The sequence below is a fragment of the Punica granatum genome, chromosome 4 (assembly GCF_007655135.1).
Source record: "Punica granatum isolate Tunisia-2019 chromosome 4, ASM765513v2, whole genome shotgun sequence".
Classification (NCBI taxonomy): Eukaryota; Viridiplantae; Streptophyta; class Magnoliopsida; order Myrtales; family Lythraceae; genus Punica; species Punica granatum.
Window position 1 is genome coordinate 15,283,182 of NC_045130.1, and position 10,910 is coordinate 15,294,091.

The 10,910-nt window shown below is 34.6% G+C and overlaps 1 protein-coding gene across 2 annotated transcripts; it reads right to left on the reverse strand.

Annotated features, from left to right (window-relative positions):
- Positions 1-454: 454 nt before the first annotated feature.
- Positions 455-5,614, reverse strand: LOC116202389 (V-type proton ATPase subunit B2). 2 transcript variants are annotated; one of them, XM_031533932.1, is made up of 15 exons: positions 5,438-5,614; positions 4,876-4,940; positions 4,561-4,616; positions 4,373-4,471; positions 3,789-3,848; positions 3,407-3,518; positions 2,987-3,195; positions 2,742-2,870; positions 2,475-2,612; positions 2,126-2,276; positions 1,940-2,022; positions 1,507-1,554; positions 1,358-1,411; positions 1,184-1,267; positions 455-1,086 (listed from the first exon to the last, which is right to left on the reverse strand). In XM_031533932.1, exons 2-15 carry the CDS (start codon positions 4,931-4,933, stop codon positions 901-903), a joined length of 1,467 nt encoding a protein of 488 aa, XP_031389792.1. In that variant the 5' UTR covers positions 4,934-4,940; positions 5,438-5,614; the 3' UTR covers positions 455-900. The 2 variants fall into 2 exon arrangements, with proteins under 2 accessions (XP_031389792.1, XP_031389793.1); XM_031533933.1 differs by having other exon boundaries at positions 5,516-5,612.
- Between the last annotated feature and the right edge of the window lie 5,296 nt (positions 5,615-10,910).

A 10,910-nucleotide genomic window follows, 5' to 3' on the forward strand; every position in this document is an offset into this window, starting at 1 on the left:
AGAATGGGAAACCGACCTGGTACGTAGAACTGAATCTGCTGGCACTCCTTGGATCTCAGTGCCACACATTTATCCATCAAGACTGGCCTCGCCATTGTTGCCACTCTGGTCTTGTATTACCTGTTTACTGTCTGCTAATGTTCAGGGATTAATTTGCGTCGGATATGCCCGAAAGAGGTTACAATTGCCACAGAAAAAATCTCTCTTACAGTGGTCCAAGTGTTTTGAGTCATTGATATCTTCAGACCAACTCCATGCATCAGTAGTAGAACAATGCTATAACAGGTGCTGTTGTTCCAGTTTCTCATAGCTCATGGAAACAGAGTAATAAAAGATGCAATGGATCGCATAGAACATGGTAGTTTTCTACACAATGACGACTACTTCGATAAGCTTCCATTCCCTTCTACAACACATGGCAAAATAAAGTCATCGGTTACAACAGGTCAGACAATAGGACCAGAGCTATCTGAGATCCACGTTTCAAAGGCAAACAAGAGACTTATTCGGAGAAATCCATAATTGAATTGATCATACAAAGGTCCAGACTACCAAGATCAATATAGCATGATTAAATTACTGCCAAATGGCATAGGAAGCACCTCAAAAATAATCCACAAAGCCCTGGAATCACCCTACAACCTCTCAAATTCAAACACCGAAAGCAATAGCCGGATCACAAAACCACCATAACTAGACAGTTGTTGCACGGAGAGAAGAATACAGATCTGACTGACCGGTCGAAGGGCTTTGACGAGCTAAACTTCAATTGGCAAGCTTTTATTCTATGTAGGAAAGGTTCAGAAGAAGGGATAGAAAGGCAGATGAATGAACAAATAATTGAGCTCATGGGATTCAATTGAGCAGCAAAACATGATGATCTCTGAGCTGCTTTTCGCCTCAGTGAGCAGCTTCTCTGCTGTAGAATGCATCAAGAGTCTTTGCCGGTATACGGTGGAGAAGTTCGCGGGGGAATATGCGCAGAAGTGTCCACGCGAGATCGAGGGAATTGAAGATGGTTCGAGTATCATAAGCTCCTTGACTAACGAACTTCCTCTCGAATTTGTCCAAGAACTCCAAATATAACTGTTTCCATTCACGGTACATCATCATTAGTCTTCCTAGAGAGAAATATTTGAACCTATTATAAAGACATGAAGCAGAGGGAGAGAGAGAAATAGACCAGGTCCTCAGAAGAAAGTGCTTCTTCTCCCACGACTGCTTTCATGGCTTGGACATCCTTTCCAATAGCATAATTTGCATACAGCTGAAGAAATTATTTAAAAAAAAAAAAGAGTAAGTCATCAGAGCTTTGCATAGAGATTAACAGAATTATTTCAGAGCCTAGGAATTAGACCTGATTAGACACATCAGAATGATCCCTGCGAGTCATCCCTTCTCCAATAGCACTCTGCAGCATCACCAAAGGGTGTATTTGGATTGGTGTACTGTTACTGAGAAGCATAACTTAGAGTAGAGTGTTATTATCAAAAACTACATCCTTACCTTCATCAACCGAGAGAGGGAAGGAAGCACATTGATTGGTGGGTAGATCTGTCAGATGAAAACGAGCAATTTAACACCAAAAAAAAAAATTGTGCACTAGACAAGAGCCAGCCATATCATCACCAAAGATTAGAGAGAGTGTTCTGCAGATAAAAATGAGGTCTAATGCTGCAAAAAGATCTACCAGCCAAAATAATGCAAATAATCAACAAAATTTGGCAACATTAAACCAGCTGATGAACCATCCTAGACAGTGATACCAATACAGCTTCACTTATTTAAACATAGTCCAAATGTATACTATGCACTAGTTATCCTTAGCATCAGCGGACAATCGAGTCAACTAAATTGCACCATTCGTAATAATGATGCTAATGTGGTCCCATTAATGTAAAAAATAAAAAATAAAAAATAATGTTAAGCTTCACGTTACCTGTCTATTGTATAGTTGTCTATCAATATATATCTGCCCTTCGGTAATGTAACCCGTAAGATCTGGAGTAGGATGTGTGATATCTGCGCCCAAGCAAAGCATATTCCATCAGTGTTACCGGTTTGGGCAAACTGGATCGTAATTAAGATACAGTCCCAACTCCCAACTTATCCGGTCATGCATTACCATCATTTGGCATAGTTAAGATAGGAATTTGAGTGATGGATCCTTTTCGTCCTTCAATCCTTCCAGCTCGCTCATAGATAGTAGCCAGATCGGTATACATATACCCAGGATAACCACGTCTTCCTGGGACTTCCTCTCTTGCTGCAGAAACCTGCAGAACATAAAGGTTAGCTCATATAAAATCCTGAAAAGAAAAAGAAGTGAGGAGAAAACGATACTGAGACCTACTCAAAGTTGCTTATCTAAGCTATAGCAATACTGAATCAGAAAAAAAAGGATGAATGTACAAGAAGACTTAATGCTCTGGATTTGACCAAATCAACATAGAGGGATGGAGGGTGCTTATTACCTCACGAAGAGCATCAGCATAGGAGCTCATATCTGTGAGAATGACAAGGACATGCTTCCCACATTCATATGCAAGATATTCAGCAGTGGTCAGAGCAATCCTAGGAGTAATAATACGTTCTATTGTGGGATCATTGGCCTGAAAACGGCAGAGGGAGAACAGTTGTTGTGAGCTTTCAACATTAATAGAATCAGATGGATATGAAACACACACATATATATATATATATATGTCAAACAATCGACTGCTATTGACATTGAGATATACCAGATTGAGAAATAAAATCACTCTCTCCATTGATCCATTTTCCTCAAAATCACGTTTGAAAAACTGTGCTGTCTCCATGTTTACTCCCATAGCTGCAAACACGATAGCAAAGTTGTCTTCTTCCTCATCCTGTAGTATAAGCAGAGCAATTAAAAGACTAATTACATCTCTTATACAAGTCAAAACATTGCTCAACTCCTCCTCCAAGTATCCGATAAAAACAGAGTGAAGATTGCAGATGCTACCTCCATGAGGTTGGCAGTCTTCTCCAATCGCTTCACCAAACCAGCCTGACGGCAAATCTGAGCAGCTATTTCATTGTGTGGAAGACCAGCAGCTGAAAATAGTGGAATTTTTTGCCCTCTAGCAATAGAATTCATAACGTCAATTGTAGATATTCCTGTCTGGATCATTTCCTCAGGGTAGGTTCTCTCGCTGGGGTTGATAGAACTACCTAATGGAGAAAGTCCATTTAAGTAAATTAGAGCAAGGAAAAGAATATAGAAGTACCTAATAGAGAAAATCCATTTAAATAAATTAGATCAAGGAAAAGAATATTTGCCGGAAACTAGATGTATGAAGTTATTATTAACACTTTATTGTTTAAATATCATCTGCAACTCCATAACCACAATAAGCAAATATAATCCAATCCAATCACTCACCAGATATGTCCAAATAAGCCTCGGGAAGGATAGGAGGTCCATTGTCAATGGGCTTTCCAGAACCATTAAAAATACGCCCAAGCATATCCAATGAGACGGGTGTTTTCAGGACCTGCAAAAGATACATTATGCTCGATCATCAAAACAGCTGAGAACTGAGAATATTTGGAATTTCCATAAACATATGCTCCAACTGTCATTCCTCAATATCATCACTAAAGAAAGAGATTCCAGTTCAAATGATCACAAACTGATAACTCAAATAATTGGCCTTATACTCAATGCTCTAATGACCCATGTATATTTAATCAAACAGATCAAAGAGCAATATGAATCCTTTTGAAACAAATAAGGAATAAGCTTAAATAAAGGCAGTTTTTACCTCTCCTGTAAATTGCACCGTGGTGAACTTGTTGTCAATGCCAGACGTTCCTTCAAAGACCTATCGATAGAGAGAATTTTCATGTTCAATCTCCTAAATAAGTTACAAATATTACATTAAGTAAATGAAAGAAAAGGATCAACTTAAGGAGTCTACTATATGTACAACTAAAGCAGATCAACATGGAAAATATTGCCCTTCAGTGATCTTAGCCACACCAGGCACCCGTGTGCTGACCAGCAGAACGCATACCAACACGTCACTCACAAACCCTTACTAGACACACATCTACACCTGAACAGACAACTATAGGAACAGGCATCAGGGCCCTGCTAAATATGCAGGAGGCAAGCAGCTTCTTCAGTATCCTACTCCATTTTATGCCAGATTCCTAGGGCGAAATGAGTAAACATCCAATAAATGCTAAAGAAGACATTCACCAGTATGAGGCTACACCAATCCCTGACATAAAAGCTTCACCAGGCAAGATGAAAAATATCTTTGAACAAACGGACAGAAGGGGGCTAGCAAAGTACAATTCCTTTTTATGGACAAAAGATTGAGCCTTTAAAAATATTAATCACCTGAACAACAGCCTTCTCCCCATCAACTTCTAAGACTTGACCACGTCGCATGGTTCCATTTCCAAGTCGAATATTAACAATCTCTTGGTACTTAGGGCCCTACATAGTTAAACAGAAAAGCTTAGAATGGAAAACAAGAAATAAAAGAATGAGGAAGAAAACAAAGAAAGATTTAGAGCAAAACCCACCTTGACTTTATCTAGGATAACCAGAGGACCGGCAACTCCTGAGACTGTTCTGTATTCTGCAACATATAAAATTCCAGTTTAGGATGCAAAGTCTGAATATTGAAGTCGGCAAAACATCCCGATTAACTCCTTGTGCAAACAAAAAGCAATTTGATTGGCAAAACATCTCTAAGGTTTCAAAAACTCCGATGGCTGCATAAAGCAATTTTGTTTTTAGAGAAGTCATTGATAATGCAGCTTTTCATTAACATCATTATTTGCACTTCCCTAAGTTATGCACTTTTAACTAGGAAAACACAAAAAATTGAAACTTACCCATGCCGACCTCGAGCGTTCCCTCTTCCATGTCAATGTTGTTTTGTGCCACTCCCATTTTCAAGCTTTATATGGAAAAACACACATCACACAATAATTCCATGTAAAAAAAAATCCTTGATGCTCGGAAAATATAGGCCAAAAATCTACAATATGAGCTCAAACAAATAAATATCAGAAACATCCAGATCGATCATGCGGCAAATTGCAAATTCTGATCATACTGCAACGAATATCCCAAGTGAAACAATTCCAATCTCAACCGAATCTGACATAACGCGGGCACTTAACCCCTAATTCATTTTGATAGCAACAGAACAATTAATCAGAGCACAACAAGCTTTGGCAGCCATAATCAAGCTCGAGCACAGTCGGTACGAAGGAAATGGCACAAAAAATCTGCAACATTAGCAGAAAAAAGCTCGGCTGGCTACTTCATTTAATGGAAACTAACGACCCAACCGAATCGAAACGAACGCCAATCCCAGCAGATGCACAATGAATCACGTGATACGATGGAAAGCACAGAAGCGTGAAAGCATGCAAGATCAAACGAACGAACCGATTCGATTGGCTGCAACGATCGGTTCAATTGACGAGACGACAATACAGAAAGCAGCAGATCTCAGAGGGAACCTACGCCTGTCGAACTTCGAGCAGAGAGACCGAGCAATGGAGGAAGGAAGGAAGGAAGGAAGAAAGGCAACGGGAAAGCAATAAACTGCGAGATCTGTCGGATTGGGGAAAATTCAATTCATTAAATAATTTAATAAATAAATAAATAATTTCGATAATTGTTTTTTTTTTTTTGGGGAAGATAATGAGGAAAAGCAATTAAGGCAATAGTCCAAAGATTGCTCTGCGGACCACATGAAAATAATTGCTGTCCCGGACAGGGCTATGATACCCTACTTTTCTCTCAAAACTTTTGGTCTGACGTGTCATCGCTTTATTGGTTCAGTTCATCGATGATTTGAAACCGGACCGGGAGAGCCGTTTGCCTTGGACGGTACAGATAGTCCCGCGTTTACCGGAAAGAAGTCTATTTCATACAATCTTTTGCCTCTCATGGGTGATAGATCGGCCGAAACCTTTTCTTTTTTTTTTTTTGTCCCTCCAAGTTCTCAGTGCATTGAAATATGAACAATCGAATCATCTATTTTTCATGAGAAATGCCATCGATTCTTGATTTATTCTTCTTACCTTGAAAAATAATTTGTCATGTGGATGTTGTCTTGCTCATATCTCTTTATAGTAATCGTATTGAAGACAGAGGAGGAACGATCACAATCGTGATATGCACGATGATTGAAGTTGATAGAAGCTTAGAATGAAATTACAGTATCTTAAAAATATTTGAAAGAATGCGATTGAAAACTATAATCAGAAATAGTGAATATTATGTTGAGTGGCTCCGTTTGTATTTTTTAAGTAATTAACTTAACTTTATTCTTTTCCAATTTTAACAATATAATCATTATTATTTTATCGTTTTCTTTCATTTCATAATCACTTCTCACTCATATTTTTTCATAATTATTTTTATAATCGATTTTTTAATAATAAAATTTAAATTTATTTTCGCATCCATATATACATACATATATATTACCGTATATTAATATATTTACCAACACTTACAATCATTATACAAAATCGAATTAAGTTGGATCACTAATCCAACTCGGAATCCATACGCAAGCTATGTTCTATCATATCCTCTTTGAATGAATGAACATTAGATAGAAAAATATTTGTCCAGAAAAAGAGAAAAGATAGAACGATACGTACCTTCTTTTTGTTTTGTCAACTTTTTGAATGAAGATTAAGATGATTTCGCGGTATGTCCTGCATGAGAGGTGGGGAGGATGTGATGTCGTAAGTTGTGGTTGAGGCGGCTGATTGGCCTTTTATCATCACTACAACTATAATGTATCGAAACAAAAATTACACACATTTAATTATTTTACTTTTAAATCTATACTTTTAAAAATATATAAAATATGTGTCTTTGTATATGGTGTAGTTTGTCTCTAAATCTTTACTTTCAAGGACAAATAAAATTATGTCTCTATATGATATATTATTTGTCTCTAATACAATTAATTAAAAAATTATTGACTTAGGTATGAGCAATAGAGACTGATTTATACGCTTTTAAAGTGCATTCACGTATAGAGACTAATATAGAATTGCTAAATTGAATTTAAAATTTTTATTTTTTTGAAGGTAAAAATTTTACTAGTTAAGAATAAAATAATCGTGTAATTTGTTAATTTTACTTTGTTCATCTCAATTTTTCACTCTTTCAATCTTTCCTTTCTAACAACCATTTCTCGTGTGTGTATATATATATATATATATATATATATATTATTTTTCATTTGGTCTTTTCTTCAATACAAGTACTCACTCTTATCATACTTTACATTTTCTTCTCGAATCTTTATGCTCCTAACCATATCTCTTTTTCTCATTCTCTACTAAAATTCGATGACCACTTATCCAAGAAAAATTCGGCAACCAAAAGAATTTCTAGCCTTTCCGCTCGACCGATAAATTGTTTACAAAAATTATATCCAAAGTTATCAGATATGATTTCAAACATAAGCCTATCAAAATATTTTCTTTAAAAAGATAAACTCTCACAAAATAATTTATTGAAATAAATATTATTATTTTGTAAGTTACTTAAAAATAAAACTTATAAATACAAAATATTAATGATTCATTTAGAATATAAATATTATCATCAACTATAATAAATAATAAAAGTCGCAAATTTAAGCAATTGGATAAGGCGATATTATACTAAAAGGTAGGTCAAGGGTTCGATTCTCTTTGTTGTAGAATTAATTATGTTGTTGAATTGAGTTGTTCGTTTGAATTGAGGACCCGCCACTTAGTTCCATAAAAAATATTTATTTTTTTTGTAGAGTTTTATAAATAGGAATAAAAATAGTAAGGCAACTATAGTTACTCCTAAAAGGTATATAGACAATTTTATGAGATACTTTTACTTATTTTTAGAGACAAATCATTTGTTTCTAATTGAATAGAAAGTCCATTGAATTTTGGAGAACCTGAATAGATGTGACTATGTGACTTCATGATTTAACCGCTTGCATTCTTCCCCCAATTTTCAGTATTATGAATAAACTCGAACGTGACCGCTCGAAAGGCCGATCAAAGATTGGTTGGGAAGGCCAGTCGAATCATATTGACTGAGAAGGCAGATCAAAAGGTCACAGCTTGTGATAAGCTAATCGAGACCGCAGCCGGCGAGGGTTGATTGAGGTGCAGCCGAGACGGCCTCTGGGTGACTGTTCGCGACAAAGTCAACCCTTTAATTTGGTTGAGCTCATCATCTCCATTGCCTTAGGCTTCATGCCACTCCTTGGGCTCTATGCATGTCTTACCTGTTATGCTCATTCAAGCCTCGAGCCTTTGCTTTGACTTTGATAAACTTTGTGAAAAATGAGTATAAACACTTTTTCATCTTCGTTAGCCTTCCGGAAACTTTTAAGGATTCACACTAACACGTGGGGAATACGCGAAACTTCCTAAGAATCAATCTCTGGTTGGAAATGGTTGATACTTCCTTTTCGTCTAGAGCACTCAATTAACCATTGAATAGGATGTCACATGCCCATCGAGGATCTACTATTTTCCATCTGGAAAATGAGCATGGTGGCACTTGGAAGCTGAGGAAGATATCGGCCCAACATTTTTGGCCCAATCAACATTATTTTTAGATTCTAGCAGTGTTAAAATGAATTTATTACCAATCTTTTATCAGCAAAAAAGAAAATTTCGCCCCACAAATACAAGTCTGGCTACTTAACTGTAAGAAGTGAAAGTCACACGATCAAAGTAACTGGTGAATATATATAATAAAAAATAATGAAAATAACTGGCGAACAATTTCTGTTAAGTGTGAAATATAAGACTTAACTTTCATATTTTCATTTATAAGGGAGGCCCGTGAGATTAGTATAATGAAATGTGAATTTTAATAGCTAATAAAGGGGTACAGGTTGTCCCGTTGGATATAGAACCTAAAACCTCAAGTTACTAGGGGATAGCTTAACTTTCCACTAACTATAATTAATATTGTAAAATTTTCATTGGAGCTTATATGACATTGAACACATATCAATTCTAAAAACTCGAGCTCATAAGTTTTAGCAACCATCTCTCATAAAATCATGAATTTCTTATTTATGTTCTTTCACTGTAGTACAACAATTCTCAACAACTGTAAAAATAGAGTCGCTTAAACATAAAAGTTGCCTAACTTAATCCGTGTAATGAATTAAACTAGCTATGACGAAAGTGAATTTTGGAACCATGCGTTTTCAAAGTACTTTTCATGTGTTTTGACCCAGCTGCTCTTTATAAAGTACAATTGTACATTATATTCATCCTATGTTTTTCATATTTCCAATCTGATCTTCTTCTCGAATTATCTTTCGAAGCAAAAAAACAAAATTTGATCTTTTTCTCTTGGGTTTGGGTGGGGGTTGGGTGTGGTGTGGTTACAGGGCTCGATCGATATTGTCAGACAATTACTGTAATTTTATTACTACTAGATTAATTCATCCATGCAATGCACGGGCCTAAAGTCTTAAAACAATAATTTTTAAATTACGTTTGCTTTATTGTTGTTACATTGTCAAAAATAAGTTATACAAACATATAACCATAAGATTTGTATAAATTCGAGGTTATAGTTATTTTTCTAAAAAAGTTCAAGTAATCAATAAAGATATAAACGTATATTAACACATAGAATTTGATAAATTATATGATAAATTAAAAGATAATACTATATAAAAGAATTAGTTATAGAAGAATGGGAAATTTAGAAAATTGGAGATGAAGAACAATTCAAAGACAATGAGAGAAATTAATATCTATCTTTTTATAAGTAATATATAACCAATAAAAATGTATAAAAATAATATTTTATTTACAAAAAAAATTAATTACTAGAGAAAAAGTACTAAAATTATTGAATATATTTCAAACGTTTGTATTATTGAGAGTACCATAGATCCATTGATACAAATATAAAATATAAAATATAACTATGTACAAAATAAGGACATTTCCTATTAAAGGTCCTACAACCTAATATATATATATATATATATATATATATATATAGTAGATATACCCCATCACCTAATCATTTGAAAGGTTGATTTTTTTTTATTTTCTTGAAGATAGAGAAGAGAAGGCAGTTTTAAAATATTTTATTATAAAATTTCACATTAGATGACATCTAACTAAATGAGAGTTCCCCTATAAAACTGTTCTTTGGCTTAACATATCAAATTTAATAAATATATATGGTAAAGTAAAAGATAATACTATATAAAAGAACTAGTATATAAGATAACTAGATGGAATACCGGCACTATATGCGCAAGTTATACGACTTGAATTACTAAAATAATTTGGCCAAAGACTTACTAAAATAAATTTCTTTATGCAATATAAGTTTAAGTAAAAGAAAAATCTTATTAGATCTAATATGATATTCACCAATTTTAATTTTAAAAAATTAATTGATAAATAAATTTTCATTGAAAAAAAGATAGATGTTTGGAAGGGAATGAGAAAGAGGGAAATGGGGTGGAGAGGGAGATAGTGGAGAAAAACAGCGATAAAAAGAGAAGGGGAGAAGGAAAAATGGAGAGGAGATGAGAGAAAATAGCGGTAAAGTGGTAAAAGGGGTGATTAGAAAAAGTAGTAACATTGCTAGTATATTCTTTTAAGTTTTTAACTACCTCAAAATTTGAATAGATACAATTTATAACTTTTATTCTTGTAGAGGGCATTTTCGAGATACCGAAAATTAGTCCAATTATTTCCTTTTTCCTTTTGTTATCATAGATGAAGTTTAAAAAATTCGAAATAAAGAACAATCAAATAAAAATAGAAAAAAACTAATATCTAGTTTTTATAAGTAATATATGGCCTTTCATAAGTATGTAAAAAATAATATCTTGTTTTCTAGAAAAACATTT

What these genes read in the sequence shown, in the direction of transcription:
- LOC116202389 (XM_031533932.1), bottom strand. Translation starts at nt 4,933, where the DNA reads ATGGGAGTGGCACAAAACAACATTGACATGGAAGAGGGAACGCTCGAG. An exon ending in CTTAACTATGCCAAATGATG is followed by an intron (nt 2,023 to 2,125) that starts GTAATGCATGAC and finishes GCTTGGGCGCAG; the next exon opens with ATATCACACATCCTACTCCA. An exon ending in GACAACTATACAATAGACAG is followed by an intron (nt 1,555 to 1,939) that starts GTAACGTGAAGC and finishes TTCATCTGACAG; the next exon opens with ATCTACCCACCAATCAATGT.